The sequence below is a fragment of the Schistocerca nitens genome, chromosome 2 (genome assembly GCF_023898315.1).
Source record: "Schistocerca nitens isolate TAMUIC-IGC-003100 chromosome 2, iqSchNite1.1, whole genome shotgun sequence".
Classification (NCBI taxonomy): Eukaryota; Metazoa; Arthropoda; class Insecta; order Orthoptera; family Acrididae; genus Schistocerca; species Schistocerca nitens.
The window spans coordinates 339,727,489-339,747,432 of NC_064615.1; the positions used below are offsets into that span (position 1 = coordinate 339,727,489).

Genomic DNA, 19,944 nt, shown 5'->3' on the forward strand with positions numbered 1-19,944 from the left:
CTTTAAAGTATTTTTTATTTTTTTTATTTTTCATTGACAAGGGATTAATACAATGTTGTTTTTATATATGGGGGTGTAGTTTTGTCCGGGTAATCTTGCCTTCTGAAGGGAGGAGGAGATAGTGATAAAGATTCTTTTCTCCCAAGTTGCATGCTCAAATGGGTACAGGTTCGGACCAAAGATGTATTAATAAATTCAGAGCAAACAGATGGTTATGCTCTGATGTTGCTGAAGACCTACAGATATGGCACAGGGAAAGTGTTGTGATGTGTCAAGTAGGATGATACAGACTGGAGTGTATGCATGCGAGGTCCAGTTATACCTCGAAAAAGTTGAAGCAAGTCAATGTCAAAGATAAGTAGTAACACCATATCCACTTTCCTGGAGAGCATGCACACTATGGATCTACTCAGTTTTTTCACCAGAAATAGTCATAGTAAACTGTCATGAACACGGGAAACCAACAGGTACGAACAGAGAGGACTTATGGGATTATGCAATAATAATAAACAGTATGGCTTTTGACTTAGCAGGAGTGACATATCATCAATCAGCCATGATCACTGGTATGACCACACTTAAGTGGGGGCATCCAATGTCATACTGGATCGAAAAGCTGCTAGACGTGCTACCAACCCAAAACTTAACCTTTCTAAATAATACCCTGAATCGAGACATTCTATGCTCACTAGACAAAGTAGTAGCAATCCATAAAGGAAGAATTACAGGCAAAAAAATGTTCCAGCACATATAGGACTACCGCTATAGATAGCACCGTATTATCACGACTATGAGCGTGATGTCTACCAGCACTGTAGTGACTGAGATTGTGATTTGTGTAACATACTTCTGTTCTAAATTAAAGTTGGTGCACCACTCAGATTTACATGTGTACCAAATACCTGTTGACTGGTTTGTAAGTAAAGCTTAGATGTAACACGGGAATTATGCAAAAACTAATAGATGACCCTGTAAATACACTACTGGCCATTAAAATTGCTACACCATGAAGATGACGTGCTACAGACTCTAAATTTAACCGACAGGAAGAAGATGCTGTGATACGCAAATGATTACTTTTCAGAGCATTCTCACAAGGTTGGCGCCGGCGGCGACACCTACAATGTGCTGACATGAGGAAAGTTTTCAACCGATTTCTCATACACAAACAGCACTTGACCGGCGTTGCCTGGTGAAACGTTCTTGTGACACCTCGTGTAAGGAGGAGAAATGCGTGCCATCACGTTTACGACTTTGATAAAGGTTGGATTGTAGCCTATCGCGATTGTGGTTTATCGTATCGCGACATTGTTGCTCACGTTGGTCGAGATCCAATGACTGTGGAATCGGTGGGTTCAGGAGGGTAATATGGAACGCCGTGCTGGATCCCAACGGAGTCGTATCACTAGCAGTCGAGATGACAGGCATCTTATCCGCATGGCTGTAACGGATCGTGCAGCCACGTCTCGATCTTTCAGTCAACAGATGGGACGGTTTTCAAGACAAAAACCATCTGCACGAACAGGTTGACGATGTTTGCAGCAGCATGGACTATCAGCTCTGAGACCATGGCTGCGGTTACCCTTGACACTGCAACACGGACAGGAGCGCCTGTGATGGTGTACTGAACGACAAACCTGGGTGCACAAATGGCAACATGTCATTTTTTCGGATGAATCCAGGTTCTGTTTACAGCATCATGATGGTCGCATCCGTGTTTGGCGTCATCGCGGTGAACACACATTGTGAGAGTGTATTCATCATCGCCATACTGGCGTTTATCACCCGGCTTGATGGTATGGGGTACCATTGGTTACACGTCTGTCACCTCTTGTTCACATTGACGGCACTTTAAACAGTGGATGTTGCATTTCAGATGTGCTACGACCTGTGACTCTACCCTTCATTCGATCCCTGCGAAACCCTACATTTCAGCAGGATAATGCATGAACGCATGTTGCAGGTCCTGTACGGGCCTTTCTGGATACAGAAAATGTTCGACTGCTGCCCAATTGAAAACGTCTGGTCAATGGTGGCCGAGCAACTGGCTTGTCACAATACGCCAGTCACTACTCTTAATGAACTGTGGTATAGTGTTGAAGCTGCATGGGTAGCTGTACCTGTACACGCAGGATGTATACGTGGACAAGGAAAAAAAATTCCCGGATTTCCCCGTTAAAAACACACTTTCTCCCGGGTGAAAACATACTTTTTCCCTGTTAACTGACAGTATATTTTCTCTCAGAACTGTATAACTAATAAGTCCTTTGAGTGATTATGGTTCTATACACAGGAGTAGAATATCCCATGGCTTTAGAAAACTAAACACAGAGAAAAAACGCATTTTGGAAAGATCTTTGATGTGCAGCAACATGTACGCTGTGTATTTTCGTATTACGAAAGTATAAATTCGAATTCCACCAAACACCGCATGTTACTTTCCGAAGCATTGAAATCGAGACTGTGATGTGCTTTTGTAAGCCAGTCATAGCTCATGTCACATGATCTCGCCAGCCGATGACAGCGGGTATTCAGAGCTTAGGACACATGATGTAGTCAGCCAATAGCAACATCACTGATAATTAGCGCGAACGCGCAAACAGAAAAAGTTAATGGTTTAAATTAATGTACATAGTGTTGCTGCACGGAACGCAAAGCTTTCACATATAACATTGCGTCTGTAAGATTAATACGCTGCAAGAGAAGCTAAGCTTTCACATACAGTGTAGGTCTTTTATGCACGTATTACAATTTAAGATATATCACACGAATGTGCCCGTAAAATTTTTAATAACGACATAAATGTCTGATCTTCTGAGCTCGAAGATCATCTAAATGGCTTGTAATCAAAGAGCCGATTTTTAAATGAGAGCCAAACGCTCTGTAATTCACAAAATTCATCTTACATTATCACACATAGCTCTGTTGTAACTGTCAGAATGGTACTTTGATGGTAACGCTTTTCAATCCACCAATCGGTATATTTTCCCGTGACCTGTTAGAAATAGGTTCGTTTCTGCAGTTGCCAGAGAGCGCCAGATGACAGGTGTCACCGCGCTTAGGCAGCTACGATGTCTTAGGGAGCCCGTATCTTCGTACGTGTATAACATTAAAAGATCGTACATTTGTCATAAAAGAAACAAGACATCCAAGGATACTCCAAGAGCATCGGAATTTTGAGACCCATACTAAAATCTGCACATTTAAAGTGCAAATTCGTATGTCCATATTCCCAGGTATGTAGGGCATGGCCCGATATAAAGCTTTTCAATGTGGTTTTCGGGATGTAAATTTTCTTGAAGTACCAGTACTGTGTTATCTCATGTTTGGTTCTTTATTGTGGCAGAATGCCATACATGCTAGAAGTTGAAAACGTGCACTTGAAATGCAGCGAACAGTGTGTGGAATTAAACACTTCGTTTCAAATATAATGTCTGCCTCAGCGGAAAAGATTAATAAAAGAAAATTTCTTTAGCAAACCGACAAAAATAACTTCATTGTTCTGCAAGGCAATTAATGCTTGACTGTCAGAAAGGTGGAAATAAGAAATCTGTTTTGTTTTCATTTAACGTGAGAGCAGTAAACGAAGAGGAAACAGCAAAATCACTAAATGTAAACACGGGTCACGTGGAGACTACCCACTTCCCAATTGTAACTCAGACTGCTCTGCGCATCAGCCCCGGATCTACGATATTTCCGAACCGGTGCAATACACCGCCACTCCCATGAGCATTTGCGATAGGACGTCAAAAATTGAAGGGGGGGGGGGGGAGAGAGAGAGAGAGAGAGAGAGAGAGAGAGAGAGAGAGAGAGAGAAAGTTCATTTTGTAGCGCACATCTTTCTGAAGAGTCTGATCCACAAAACGTGTGTTCGAGGAAATGTAAGGCATGTTATTGGGTGTGCCAAAGGGCAGTGCCTCACCTCCTCACACAGCCATCTTCTATCGCACATCACTGTACTTCGCTCTGTGGAATTGAAACGTGTCTATTTTGTAATGGATGCCATCAAACCATATTCAGGACAGTGGAAATTAAAATGTCCTGTGGTGCCTCTCCTGCTTACAATCGTCCGACACCCTGTCCCTCCTTTTTTTTCCCAGTAAATTTGCACTCTTTATTCCCTATCAGCTAACAACTTGCTGCTTTCTGTGACATAAAATTAAATATAGGATACATAAACCAAAGAAAGACATGAGACAAGCAAGACAATACACATTTCTTCAATCCTTAGCTCCAAGAATTTTTTTGACTCTTAATCTTGCTACAGCTTTACATGGCGTGCTTTCCTTTCTGCGAAAGAATCTAGTACCTTATCAAACTTTGTCAAACATTTTGCTACATGAAAAGTTGAAATGTCGATGTCTAATACTGAAAATGCTGTTAATGCAAATGGGACCCAAGACTGGTGTAGTTTCCCGATCTGATTACGTCTATTTTGTCACTCCTGCTAGATAAAACAAAATAGCCTTTCTAATACTGCAACAATTGTAACACACGCCAAATAAACGAGACTGTTTTGGCACAAACGGTATTTTTTGTTACGACAGAATATAATTCACTAAGTATCAATATCAAATGCCTATTAGGCCTCCTACAAGCAAAAAGCCTTACATTAGGAAATAGTTTCACACTTCATTCATACGCTCCAGTTTTTCAAGTATGAGATCGAAAAGTAGTAGTACGAAATTTTTATACAAACTTGGAATAGTCATATTGTTCCATAATTTGTGTGGTGTCCCCCTTTCTTCGCCCTCCTCGTTCTAACAAACAGTATTGTTATTACTAATTCTGTAACTATTCCTCCCAATGTCAAAGCTTATTCGCAGGTTAACTCCACTAACTCTGCCAGAATCATCAGTTTAGTTATCCGCGATTATTGTCCGGTTAGGCGTTGCTACATGTTCGTACAACGCGTTTTCCGCGCTTCTTGCAGAATAGAATTTAAAGCGGCTGCTAGCCGGGGACTGTACAACTGGCCCTTACTAGTATAGCGATCGGGCCAAAAATTTTCTGGCAAAATTTCATTTTCTTAGATACACCGAGAAGGTAATACGTAATCTTTTTTACTTGTTATTCATTTATTCCCACTCCTGTAGTCTGAATCTATGTATTTAGCTAGTAGTTATAACAACGCTCATCATTCCCAAACCCAATCAACCACAAAATCAGACAGCGGTTGGCATTGCTCAGCTCGTATAGCCCCTTTTGTCTGTAGGAAAGTTTGTTTCTACACACGACGAGGATTCCCCTGACAGAGACATCATGTACACTATGCACACATTCAGAAATCAACTTAGAATGTGTTCAAAAATCGACAGGGATGCGTTTCAAAGTCATATGAATAATCGATAGACTAACGTGTGCTGGATGCTAGTCGCTTTGTGAAACAAGGTTTTTTCCCTCAATAGTATGAATTTGAATCCCACACCCATCCTAGAACTGGGCCTGATGCGCATTCAAGAATATGGCACCTTGGGCGTTACAGTAAAATTTTTCCCGGTAGCATCTAGCTGCTTGCCGCGACTGCCAACAGCCACATTTCTGTGGTGAAGGTACTACTCAACTGCGCATGATCCCGCTCGTAACTGCTAAAAGGAATCCAATAACAGTTGTGACGTCATGCTCAACGGAGGCAATTTGTTGTTACAGAACATTGCATAGTCTTCCTAAAACCTTCGACGAATTTTGCTGTTGGCAGACGCTTGTATGAGCATTGCGTTTTGTTGCTGTATATGGCGCATTTCCTTTGCAATTTAAGTTTTATTTTCGTTTCTTCTCTCGTTCATGTTCTATTGCTGCAGTATTATCCCGCAGTAGCAGAATACAGGAATATCCTTACTTAGAATATCAGTTCTTGCCAGCTGAAATTACAAACATTTAACTGAAAACAAAAACAATGAAAAATTCCTGGAATTCTAAAAATTCCCAGGTTTTTCCCGGATCTCCCGATTGTCCCAGGTCGTATACACCCTGACACGCCATCCAAGCTCCGTTTGACTCAATGCCCAGGCGTATCAAGGCCGTTATTATGGCCAGAGGTGGTTGTTCCGGGTACTGATTTCTCAGGATCTGTACACCCAAATTGCGTCGAAATGTAATCACATGTCAGTTCCAGTATAATATATTTGTCCAATGAATACCCGTTTATCATCTGCATTTCTTCTTGGTGTAGCAATTTTAATGGCCAGTAGTGTATATGAATAATTTTGTCAGAATGTCTTCTGCATAGATCTACGTTATTGCTCCGATGTATCAATCATTGAAAATCATATAAATTAACCATATGGCTATGCAATATTATCGGAAGTTGTATAATGTGTAACTACTGGTGCAAAATATGTAGGATGAGATTATTACAGGTACCCCAAACCGAAAAATTCGAGACGAATTTTTTGAAGGAAGGGGGGAGATGTTACGTCCCCAAATAGCATCCCCAGCAGACACTAAAAATTCGTTCAAGTTCTACCTTGGCAGCTCCTGAAAGCCAAACCACCTGTGTCAATAACCAGTTGACTACCAGCTATCGGGAAATGCTGAGCGATTTGCAGCAAATACGAATGCTATCGCAGCAGGAGGGAACAACACATGCTCAAGTCTGCAAGCAAAGCATAATGATATCATGGAAACTGAGAGGCACCGTCACACTTGCGATAAAGCAGAGTGTCATAATGACGGTTAGGTGCAATGCAAGAATAAGTAATCAGGTGACAAACCAGCAGGAAAGGGCCTCCAAAAGGTGAAGTTACCAAAGTCTGAAGTCACTAGGAGAGCTGACAGTGAGGGAATACCAGGATACAAGATGTAACCACTGCAGAGCACCATGGAAATATCCCACCCTTTCTAACAAATGTCTGAGTGCCGATTGCTGACAGCACAGTGAGTAGTATCAGTCCATGGGTCAGTTGTGGCTATCCAGAGAGAAGGGGACTAAGAAGGTCAACCCATTGGCACACCTAGCTGTCTTTGATCATCTAGGAAACAAGAAGTCTCGCTGGAAGGATGCTGCTGCTACCACCAGCTGCACTGCCAACTTTCGAGCCAACACTGATGGCACGCAGAGGCCACCATCACCCTGCATGTCTACTGCAGGTTAAGACGTACGTGACCTGGACACTGTCCATTACCTGCCTATGAGAGGGAGGGCCAATGCTGCTGCTCATCCCAATCCTGTTGCAGACACCAACTCTGCAGGCTCCTGTCTCCTAAACGGTGTCTGAGAGCCGACCCCTGCAAGCCATTGAGTACTTCAGGAGGACCTGGGGGCTTGACTCACAAGTTTAAATCTTCGAAGTCAATGAGAGCACTTCAGAGATTGATACACGCAGAGCTGGAGGCCACCAGGGTCCACAGGGCAATGGCCACCCTATGACATAACAGCTGGCACCCGACACTTCGCTCTGCTGGCCAAACAGCAAGTCGAGCAAATGCTGATCTTCCGCTGCTGATTAGGATGCAGCCCTGCTGCCCTGGCTGTGGAGTGGTGCTTTGGAAGAAAATCCTGTATTACTGCTTAATAAATGTGTCACTGTCAAAGACACGAGAAAGACGCACAATAAAAATGCTACGGTGGACTATTCCTGACTTTAAAAGAAACAATTACAATAAACTTAACGTTCATTCACCTATGGCTGAACAAGATTGAAATAAAGCATGTAAGAGTTAATTTAAATCCTACACATTTGCTTTACACTCAGTAGAGATGCCACAACATGAATGTACGCCAAATCACAACCGAACTACAAACTTACGCATCCACATTAGTGAAGTTAGTGAGGCACCATTGTAGCCCAGAAATGTTTGTGTATATTATACAGTCTGCGCTAAACAGATAAAAAAAAAGGTTAACGTGTTACTTCTCAAACAATATTCATTCACAAAATGATGTAACAAAAACCATTAAATTGTGAAACTACAGAAATAAACCAAATAGTGAATTCCGTAATTTTAGCGGGGCTCCCATAACCTAGTATAGAAATCTTGATAATTATGGAAAAGTCTTAATACTTGGACTTGATATGTCTGGTCCAACAAATGTGTACTCTAAAGTATGCTATGAGCACTTTTTCACATTAGCTACTGTGAAACATCTCTTCCACTGAAGTAGTCCTCACAGCTCTTGTATATTTCAGTCTCCATGTTTACTAGACATTTTTGCTTCGAACGATTGTTCCGGTTATACATCTGAATACTGCGCGTTTCTACTGGAACACCCTGTGTTGATCTGTTACAAATACAGAAGGGTCTTTAAATCCAATTTGTAAGTTTGTTGAAAGACCACCACCAACTGTTCTATCGTAGTATGGGATAATCCAGGTAAGTATCAGTCAATTGAAACTGGAGTGAAATTACTTGAACTGCAAGTCTATAACACCTCAAACCAATGACATAACTATTTGAATGGAGTATTTCTGATCTTTTTTGGTTTGATGGAGCTACCCCTGGCAGAACTTATCCAGTGAGAGAGGCTACTGTTCATTTTTTGTGTTAGAAGGATTGCTGTTTACAGACAAGTCTTTCTCAAGACTTGATTCAAATTGGACAGTGGAATGGAGTCTACCCTCATCGTTTACCTGATAGTTTAAATTGTCATATGACTTTTTTAATAGGTCTTTTTTTAATTATTTCCACCTTAAGCAACTACTGTAACAAATTACTTGAAGAGCGTAATGTTAGACAGACATCAATACCCAAAGAGGTGGGATTTGTTACTGAAATCTGTAATATAAGCATATATGGTTACTATGGCTATGGCAATGGCAATTGTAATTATCCTTCCCTTGTAGGAAAGGCCATGTTAGTATGACAGTGAGCTGTAACAGTGGGTGTATATCTGAAATGTAAAATACATTTTCATGTGCATTACAGTATTAACGTGTAACTTCAACCTCTGCTTTCAAGCTAGCTATAATATTATGCAGAAATATAAAGAATGGCAAAGAACATACTTATCTTGCTGTAAAAAGAGAAACTCTATACGATACAGCAAATAACTATAAAAGTTAAAAACAAAAATAATGGTGATCTAATTGAAACTAAGAAAGAGTAAAAACATGCTGTCAGATATAAATTAATCAAATAAGTTTAGTAAAGAAGAGGAAAATAATATTAATTCTATATATCTTACTATATTTAAAAGAATTTTGTTTGAAAATAACCAGAAACTAGCACGAATTCTCTCTGAGCAGGGAAGTAGATCGTCACACTATTACTGCTGTATTTTGATAACAAAGGAAGGATTTACTCTGTAAATATCTATTTTTCCTCATATCCATAGTCATTAATATTGGCAAAGGGATTTAATTACTAATGAGCAGCAGTATGTAAAATGAAATTCTTTTTATTAGCAAGGCAAAGCCCCAAACAATCTTCATATACAGTTCTGTATAAACACACTGGCAACTACCTGCTCCATATTCCACTACATAAATGAAATGAAACTTTTCAAAGACAAAACTTACGAACTTCTTCACTTCAGTCAACTGAAATGGGCTAGGTTTTGTCACTGGTTTTGGATCAACTTTCTTGGGCAATTGTGGTTCCTTTAAGATATCAGCTTTTAATGGTGCTGCCTTGAAAATGTACCTGAAACATTAAATGCTAACAACACACTGCTTTAATTTCAGCATTAAGAGATAATTATTTCAGTTACTTACTTTTGCATTTGCTGCAGTTCAGCCTCCTCCCGCTCCTCTTTTGACGGGTAAGTTACAGGTCTGACACGTAAATGAGAAGTAAAGTTAGGTGACTGTGGCACAGTACACCGTAATTTCTTGTAAGATGGGTTTACTTGGCTAGCTTGCCATCTCTGTGAACCATCTGTAAAAGATAATGATGAATTTATCAAACCATGCACATTGCACAAGGCACAAGAAGGTACACAAATGGTACAGGAAGAAAAACAATTACAGTGAAAGAATTCAAATACTGCAGCTATCATTTAACATTTAAGCAGTTATCCCCTGAATCTGTAAAGAACTCAACTCCCACGTATAAAACAACTTCACATGTCTGATTACTTTACAAATGAGTTAATGTGTTAAATATTTGATGTTATGCATATAATCGAGAAAATTCTTTAGAAAAGGTTTGAAATTATGTTTCAAGTTTGTTGGAAGTCTAAGGGCTCTCATTATCAAGCACTAGATGAGTCTGGGTAATTTGCATAACATTTTAAGCAAATGCTAATTCTCCACAAATCTTAATGTTTTATGACATCATAACTCCTGAACTGTGTTTCTTACAAAGATGTAAATTTGCAGATACATTCAGTGGTATATGTGGACACTGTCTGCTAAATGTGCTGGGAATATAATTAATAGTAAAAAAGTAATAAATTAAATCATAACACCTAATGTGGTGGTTTTCCTGCATGGTCAGCAAAAATGTAAGTGGTAAACTTTTCTCCTTTCGTCATTTTGTGGGAGGTTGTCAGTGTGTAGCAGTTTTATCAAGGTCTGAAATTATGTTGGTTGGATTAAAGGAGGGGGAAAGGGACCAAACTACGAGGTCATCAGTCCCTTGTTCTGAATACAACAATGCCCATAGTGTGAGAATAAAACAAAAGAGACTGACAACTCAAAACAGACTCAAAGGAAAAATCACAAGAACGATGAAGGGCAACAAACTTGTAAATGAACAAAAGGGGACCAGAAAACCACATAAACACAACAAACAGGATGAAGAGATTAAAACAACAAAGCAGATTACCATGGATGGCTGACCATGAGAATAAAAAAGGAGAAGCCAGTCACTCTGCAACAAATTAAAACCTCCACCCTTGAAGCACTAGGGTGGAGGACACAGAGGCACAATGGACATGCTCTAAAACTTAGATCAAATGATAAAACCCACCCTCACGAATAAAATGTAAACTAAATCAGCCGATGAGGCGCTGCCAGATAAAATTAGCGGCAATGAGTCCGGTAACCCAAGATTTCGTCACTGGGCAGTCAAAGTGGGATAGTGCGCGAGAATATGGGCCACCGTCAACCAAGTGCTGCACCGACACTCAGGCGGGTCTGCACGGCACAGGAGGTAACTGTGGGTCGCCCAAGTGTGGCCAATACGGAGCCGGCAGAGGACAACTGATTCCCTGCGAGAGACCTGCATGGAAGTCTTCCACACATTTGTAGTCTCCTTAATAACATGCAGTTTGTTGTGTGTACTGTTATGTCATTTCGTCTCCCAAAGCCATAAAACCCAATGGCATAAATCAGAATGCAAGTCAGGTTCAAAGATGCCCATCTCCAGAAGCGGTTTCCGCATAGCCTGTTTGGCCAGCCTATCGGCAAGTTCTTTGCCTGGGATGCCAACATGTCCTAGGGTCCAGACAAACACCACTGAATGACAGGACCGGTCCAGGGCATAGAGGGACTCCTGGATGGACACTACCAAAGGATGAAGAGGGTAGCACTGGTCGATAGCTTGTAGGCTGCTCAAGGAGTCAGTACATAGAAGAATTGATTCCCCGGGGCATATACTGAAGTGCACGAGAGATGGCCACCAGCTCTGCAGTGAATATACTGCAGCCACTGGGCAGGAAATGCTGTTCAAAATGGCCTTTGTGGACATAGGCGAAGCCAACATGGCGATCAGCCATCGAGTCATCGGTGTAATCCACTTCAGAGCCCCAGAACACGTCAAGAATCGAGAGGAAGTGACAGCGGACAGCGGCGGGGTTAACAGAGTCCTCAGGACCGTGCAAAAGGTCCAGACAAAGCTTCGGCCAAGGTGTACACCATGGAGGTGTACATGAATGGACCTCAAGTAGAGGTTGTGAAGGGAAGGACTCCAGTTCGGAAAGAAGGGATGGAACGCAAACCGCAATCATGGGCCCTGACCTGGGCGGCCAATGCAGGAGATGAAATGCCATGGGTGAGAAAAGGAGACTGTAATTTGGGTGCTAAGGAGAACTACGAATGTGTGCAACATAACTGTTGAGCAGTTGTACACATCGGATCCACATTGGAGGTACTCCAGCCTCCACAAGGACACCGGTCATCGGACTCTTTCTAAAAGCTACCGTCACTAGGTGAATGCCACAGTGGTGCACTGGGTCGAGTCAATGCAATGCTGATGGCGCCGCTGAACCATAAACCAGACTCTCATAGTCAAGGCAGGATTGGACAAGGGATCTGTAGAGCTGCAGCAGCTTAGAGCAATCTGCACCCCCGCTGGTGTTGCTCATGCAGTGGAGGGCATTGAGGTGCTGCCAGCAGTTCTGCTTAAGCTGACGAAGGTGAGGTAGCCAAGTCAATCAGCCATAGAAAACCAGTCCTAAGATTCGATACGTCTCCACTACAGTAAGTGCATCGTCATGAAGGTAAAGTTCTGGTTCCGGATGAATGGTACGACACTGACAGAAGTGCACAACATATGAGTTTGCAGCCGAAAAATGGAAACCATGGGCTACAGCTCATGATTACAGCTTGTGGATGGCTCCCTGTAGGCACCACTTAGCAACACCAGTACTAGTGGAGCAGTACAAATGCAGAAGTCGTCTACATGCGCGCGCGCGCGCGCACACACACACACACACACACACACACACACAGAGAGAGAGAGAGAGAGAGAGAGAGAGAGAGAGACGGACGGCCCTACAGCTCTACACCGTTAATGGCAACGAAAAATAGTGATACACTCAATACAGAGCCCTGCGGGATCCCATTCTACTGGATATGGGGGAACTATTGGGGGCACCAACTTTGATATGGAAAGTACCAGGCGACAGAAAATTCTGGATAAAAATCGGGAGCGGGCCTCAGTGACCCCACCTGTATAATGTGGTAAGGACAGTATGTCGCCAGGTGGTGTCATACGCTTTGTGTAGATCAAAAACGACAGCAACAAGGTGTTGGCATCTGGAAATGGTTGTTCGGATGGCAGACTCAAGGGACACAAGATTATAAGAGGTAGAGGGCTCATGGCAGAAGCCGCCCTGACATGGAGACAGCAGGTCACTTGACTCCAGGACCCAACCCAACCCGACATACCATACATTCCAGCAGCTTACAAACAACATTGGTGAGGCTGATGGGACAATAGCTATCTACTTCAAGTGGGTTTTCACCGGGTTTGAGCACCAAAACAATGGTGCTCTCCTGCCGTTGCGATGGAAAGACACCAACGCACCAGATCTGGTTGAAGATGATGAGGAGATAGTGCTTGTAGTCAGACAAAAGATGATTAATAATCTGACTGTAGATCCGATCCGGCCCAGGAGCTGTGTCAGGGCAATGAGCAAGGGCGCTGAGGAGCTCCCACTCCGTAAATGGGGCATTATAGGGTTCACTGTGATGTGTAGTGAACAGGAGGACTTTCCTTTCCATCCGCCGTTTGAGAGTGCGAAAGGCTGCGGGTAGTTCTCCAACACAGAGGCTCAGGCAAAGTGCACTTGTGTCTGTACATAGCTCACCATTGATGGTAACGCCATGGACACCTGCTGGGGTCTGGTACCCATAAAGGCTTGGGAAGGTGACGTATGGCAGCCAATGGTCAACATGTACCTCACCCAACACTACTGTTTCCATCATTTTATAAGCTGGCGTACAGGCAAGGAGCCACTTAAAGGCTATCAGATGCTATAAGGAAGGGTGTCGCTTACACAGATGTAGAGCTCGCCGACAGTCTTTAATTGCCTCATCGACTTCCAGCGACCACCAAGGGACTGTCTTTCGCCGGGGGCACCCTAAAGAGCGAGGGATCGCATTTTCTGCCGCAGAAACGATTGTGGTACTCACCTGCAGACCATCACATCGATGTTACGATGTGGAGGAGAGTCAACAGTGACAGCAGAGGTGAAAGATTCCCAGTCCACCTTGGTTAAAGCTCATCTGGGCAGGCACCTGTGCACCTGATGCTGGGGCAGTGACAGGAAGATGGAGAACTGGTCACTAACACACAGGTCATCATGTGCTCTCCACTGGATAGTTGGCAGACGTCCTGGGATGCAAATTGACAAATCAATGGCCAAGTAACTACCATGAGCAACACTGAAATGTGTGGTGGCCCCAGTATTTAAGAGGCAGAGGTACAACTGAGACAGTGAAGTTTCGACATCTCTGCCTCGGCAAGCACGGTGCCACCGCAAAAGGGGTATTGGGTGTTAAAATTTCCCAAAAGTAGGAAAGGTTCAGAGAGTTAATCAATCAGTGCAGCCAATACATTCAGGGGTACTGCAAATCTGGATGAAGGTATACATTGCAGACAGTTATTTCATGTGCCGTCCTGATTCTGACAGCCACAGCTTCAAGTGGGGTTTGAAGGGGCAGATTCATTGCAGACTGAGTTTAGGATGTAAACGCAAACTCCACCTCACACTCGATTATAGACGCTATGGTTCCTGTAATATACCTTATAGCTGCAGAGAGCAGGGGTCCACATTGCCGGGAACCAGGCTGCCTGGAGGGCAATGCAGAAAGCAGGTGTAAGGCTTAACAGATGCCGTAACTCAGGCAGGCAGTGGAAAAAACCGCCGCAATTCCACTGGGGGATGACGTCATCGTGAGACTGGGAAGGCATGTAACATTCAATGAGGCAGTTTATGCCTCAGGGTCACCTGCTGCCACCGACGTTTTGCCTGAGCAGTCTATATCCACTGTGTCTGACGGTCTGGTGAGATCCAGGTCCTCAGCAGACGCCAGAATCTCCACCCCATCCTCAGACGCAGAGCTTCTAGGTAGTGGTGGTGTGGGTGCCACGTAAGTTCCTTGTTCTTGGGGATCATCTTTATCGATTTCTGGTGCTGTTCCTCGGCTTTCCCTGACTGGGAGGACTTCACTGAACCAGTCTCTGGGACTGAGGATGAGCATGGAGCCCTACGACCAGCTACTTTTTGGGCTCTTCAGCCACTGGTGGGTGTAATGTTTCCCACTAGCAGAAACCTGGGAAGGGAGTGACTTAAGGGACCCCTTCCTAGTGAGAGGAACAGAAAGAGCCTTACGCTTCTCAGGCTCAGAAGTGGGGACTGAAATCCCCCATGGTTATGGTTGGAGTGGGGGGGGTTGCTCCTGAAGTAGGTATGGGAGCAGCAGGGAGGGAAGTGCCCCCCACCATGAAGGGGGCAGCTGTAGTCTCCCGGTTCTGAGAGGCAACCGAAATTTGAGGAACTGATGGGGCAACAACTGTTCTTGTTGCGGCGGCATATGAGGTGGTCACAGACACAGGATGTAGGCACTAAAATTTTCTCTTAGCCTCAGTGTAGGTCAGTCAGTCCAGGGTGTTGTACTCCATGATTTTCCTTTCTTTCTGGAGAATTCTGCAGTTAGCCAAGCAAGGCGAATGGTGCTCTCCGCAGTTGACACAGATGGGAGGCAGGTTGTAATGGGCGTCCGCAATCTCGACATGTGACGCTGGAAGTACACCGTGAAGATATATGGCCGAACTTCCAGCACTTAAAGCACCGCATCGGGGGGAGGGATATATGGCTTGACGTCACACTGTATACCATCACTTTGACCTTCTTGGGCAATGTGTCACCGTCTAAGAACAAGATGGAGGCACCACTGGCAACCCGGTTATCCCTCGGACCCCGATGGGCACGCTGGACGAAATAAACACCTCGCCCGTCTAAACTGGCACGCAGCTCCTCGTCAGGCTGCAAAAGAAGGTCCCTGTGGAATATAATACCCTGGACCATATTTAAGCTCTTAGGAGGCATGATGGTAACAAACTTGCCACAAGCGAGTAATGCCAGTGAATGGGCACAGGATGCTTTTTATCAAAACTGACCCAGAGCACATTTTGGACAAGCCCTTAACCTCCCCAAACTTGTTCTCCAAATGCTCCACAAAAAACTTTTGCTTCATGGACATGAAAGATTCCCCATCAACTATCTTACATACGAGGTACTGGGGCAAATAAGGTTCACTGTCATCCTTAGCCTGGCGTTCCTCCCATGGTGAGACCAGGGAGGGGAATGACTTGGGGTCATATTTCTTGGCACTGAAGTTAGACTTTGCCCGCTTAGAGACGGCTGGCTGCAGACCACCAGCAAGAGATGACTCACTACACTTCATGGCATGTTATCCGCCCTGATGCCACCAACTCTGAACAGTGGTCCTCCCCACGTGCACCACCCAGCTGCAGCAAAGGCCACCTAGTAGGATGGCCCACTCCTTGGCATACGTGGGGAGTTAATGGCGCAGGCATCAGCAGAGCAATCCCTATGTTGTCAGGGGGTACAACCAAAAGGGTACATGGTGGCCCCACCACAACGGACTGGCTACCGTGCTGGATATGAGGTGCAAAGAAGCCCATGGTCATCGTCGGCACATAAAGTGGCACTGCATTGGCTTGGTGGAAAACGCACCCAGGAAGGTGTCCTCGTCCAAGAAATGTAGAATGGGACTGTAATGCAATGACGAGCAAATGGGCTAAAGATCCCAATGCACGATGGACATGATGCACCATGTAAGGCGACCTTCCCCAATTGGCTCGTTCTTTGGGAAAATTTTGAAAAATGGAGGTTAAACCCTACAGGGGGCCATCACACAAAGGCCGAAAGGTGTGAGACTCTTTTAGTCGCCTCTTACGACAGGCAGGAATACCTCGGGCCTACTCTAACACCCGGACCCGCAGGGGGATGAAATTATGTGTTACGTTTGTTGGAAGCCCACTAAATGCTCTCATTTTCAAATGAAGAATATAATCTGGGTATTTGCACACAATCAGTTACACTGCCTCAAGACCCACAGATTCTAAGTGTAATGCTTTTCTTATTGTGCTAAACCTTTAACATATGGTTACACACCCCAATGAGAAGACTATGACAGCATTTTAAATTTCTAAAATCTGTTAGTACATGGAATATTGAAAATCAAATTTATGTTTCCTCTGGAACACTCTTTAAAAGCAGTCTTAGAAGGATGAAACTTCACGCACAAAAAAATAAATTTATGAATATCACTATGCATCAGAATCTCTGAGATTAAAAAATTTAACAATCTGCTTATCTAATACGTTAAAAAGTAAGTTCATGTGTTACATCTATAAATTATCAGCTCTTACCTGTAGGGAAAATAAGGAGAAAGGGGAAGTTGTCATGCACGGAAAAATAAAATTCAGTTTGAATCTTTCAAACCAAGTAAATTCTGCTTCGAGTGTATACGTGGAGAAGCAAAAAAAATTTCCCGGATTTTTCCCGGTTAAAAATACACTTTCTCCCGGGTGACAGTATATTTTCCCTTATCAATCCTTTGAATGGTTATGGTTTTATACACGGGCGTACAATTTCCCGGCACTTTAGAAAACGAAACTCGGGGAAAAAGACACGTTTTGGAAATATCTTTGATGTGCAGCAACATGTACGCTGCGTATTTTCGTATTACGACAGCACACATTGGAATTCCACCAAACACACCATGTTACTTTCTGAATCATTGATATCGAGATTTTGATGCACTTTTGTAAGCCGTTTGTAGCTCATGTCACGTGATCTCGCCAGCCGATGACAGCGGATATTCAGAGCATATGACACGTGATGTAGTCAGCCAACAGCAACATCACTGTTTAGTAGCACGAACACACAAACAGGGAAAGTTAATAGTTTAAATTAATATATATAGTGTTGGTGCAAGAAAAGCAAAGCTTTCACATATAATATTGGTCTCAAGCTGCAAGAGAAGCTAAGCTTTCGCGTATTATGTTCATCTTTTTCGCGCGTGTTACACTTTAAGGTATATCACACAAATGTGCCAGTAAAATTTTTAATAATGACATAAATGTCTGATCTTCAGGGTTCGAAACTCTTCTAAATATCTCGTCGTCAAAGAGTTGATTTTTAAATGAGAGTCAAACGCTCTATGATTTAATAAATTCATGGTACATTCTTGCACATAGCTCAACGTACGTAAAAGGATATTTGCTTTGAAAGTAACGCTTTTCAAACCACCATTCGCAATATTTTCCCGCGACCTGTTAGAAATAGGTTCGTTTCAGCAGTTGCCTGAGAGCGCAGGTAACAGGTGACACCGCGCTTGGGTAGCTATCATGACGTAAGAAGCCCGTATGTACATACGTGTAAAACATTGAAAGATCATACATTAAGTCATAAAAGACAACAGAGGATACTGCAAGAGCATCGTAATTTCGTGAACCATATTAAAATGTGCACATTTAAAGTGCATACTTAAAGCGCAAATTCGTATGTCCAGATTCCCAATGAAATAGACCTCGACCTGATATTAAGCTTTTCAGTGTGGTTTTCGGAATGTAAATTTTCTTGGAGCACCAGTACTGTATTATATCATATTTGGGTCTTCATTATGGCATAATGCCATACGTGCTAGAAAATGAAAACGTGCACTTGAAATGCAGCGAACAGTTGAAACTAACCAGTACTGTGGAATTAAACATTTCGTTTCAAATACATTGACTGCCTCTGCGCCAATGGTTAACACTGTGGTGTCACCGCTAGACACCACACTTGCTAGGTGGTAACTTAAATCGGCCGCGGTCCTGTAGTACATGTCGGACCCGCGTGTCGCCACTGTGTAATCGCAATCCTAGCGCCACCACATGGCAGGTCACAAGACACGGACTAGACCTCGCCCCCAGTTGTACGGACTACATAGCTTGCGACCAGACGTACGAAGCTTTCCTCTCATTTGCCGAGAGACAGATAGAATAGCCTTCAGCTTAGTCCATAGCTACTACCTAGCAAGGCGCCATTTGTATCAGTGCTTATAGCTTACTAATATTCAAGAGAGATGTATTCCAACAAGAGAATAAAGTTAAGTATTATAAAACTACGTACTTTTCTTTAGTGCATTAATAAGTCTCCTGTTCCAGAACTTCAAGCCCGTCTGCGTTAGTTTAGCGTGCACCTAGCTACCTCATTGTGTCTATGCTGTATGAACTAGACACAACATTATTTGGCGCCGAGGAGTGGTGCCGCGCCCACGTTGCATAAATTGATTGTACTTTTCTCTGATTTGCTTGTGTCATGGCTTCGCCACAATCTCCAGATGTACTGTCCGAATTTTTTCGCTTGCAGAATCAGCAGACGCAGGCGTTATTGGAAGCCCTTGGACAGCTCGTCCAGGGTCAACGTGCGCTGCAAACCGATGCGGCAGCCGCCGCTTCTTCGCTACCGCTGCCTTCAAACGCTGTTGCACCTCCGTTTCGTAGTTTTGACGCAGCTCAAGAGTCGTGGACTGAGTGGTCCCGACAATTTGCCTTCCATCTAGCAGCCTACAGAATTCAAGGTAATGAGCGGCAGCCGTTTTTGCTTTCTTGTGTCGGTGTGTCTACCTACCGTGTGATAGTGAAATTGTTTCCCCGACGCGACGTAGCAACTCTGTCCTACGAAGAAATTTTGTCTGCTTTAGATGCCTATTTCAAAGAAACAGTAAATGTAGTTGCAAAACGGTATACGTTCTTTCGTACAAAATGTACGGCCGGTCAGACTAATAGGGAGTGGGTAGCAACTTTGCAAGGACTTACTAGGGAGTGTGCATTTGAATGTGACTGTGGACTTCCTTATTCAGACACTATGGTGCGTGATGCAATAGCACAGAACGTTTCTGATGTTCGCATAAGGGAACAGATTTTGAAACTAGTTAATCCCTCCCTTCAACAAGTGATAGACATATTGGATAGGCAAGACACACTTGACTTTGCTCAGGACTCATTTGAAACTTCGCCAGCAGTGTGTCACATTCACCGGCCCGCCGGGCCCGCTGCACGGGACGCTCAGCGGCCCTCGCGCCCGTCTTCGCAGCGGCAGCCTAGATTGCAAACACGTGCGCCGCGTAAGCAAGCAAATGCAGTGAAATCATGCCCGCGGTGTGCCACTAGACATTCGCGTGAAAATTGCCCGTCACGCCAAGCTATTTGCTTTTACTGTCACAAGAAGGGACATGTTCAAAGTGTTTGCCAGAAAAAGCTTAGATCAGACAATCACACACATTCCAGGCCTTTTGCTTCGCGCCGGAATCGAACCCA

At 43.7% G+C, this 19,944-nt stretch overlaps 1 protein-coding gene across 1 annotated transcript in view; it reads right to left on the reverse strand.

The window, feature by feature from the left end:
* Positions 1 to 19,944, reverse strand: part of LOC126236134 (targeting protein for Xklp2 homolog) — a 132,342-nt gene that overhangs the window by 66,984 nt on the left and 45,414 nt on the right. Inside the window, exons 5-6 of the mRNA XM_049945214.1 lie at positions 9,654 to 9,816; positions 9,459 to 9,582 (exon numbers count right to left, since the gene is read on the reverse strand). Of these exons, the coding sequence (XP_049801171.1) occupies positions 9,459 to 9,582; positions 9,654 to 9,816 (287 nt within the window). The remainder of the gene's footprint in view (positions 1 to 9,458; positions 9,583 to 9,653; positions 9,817 to 19,944) is intronic.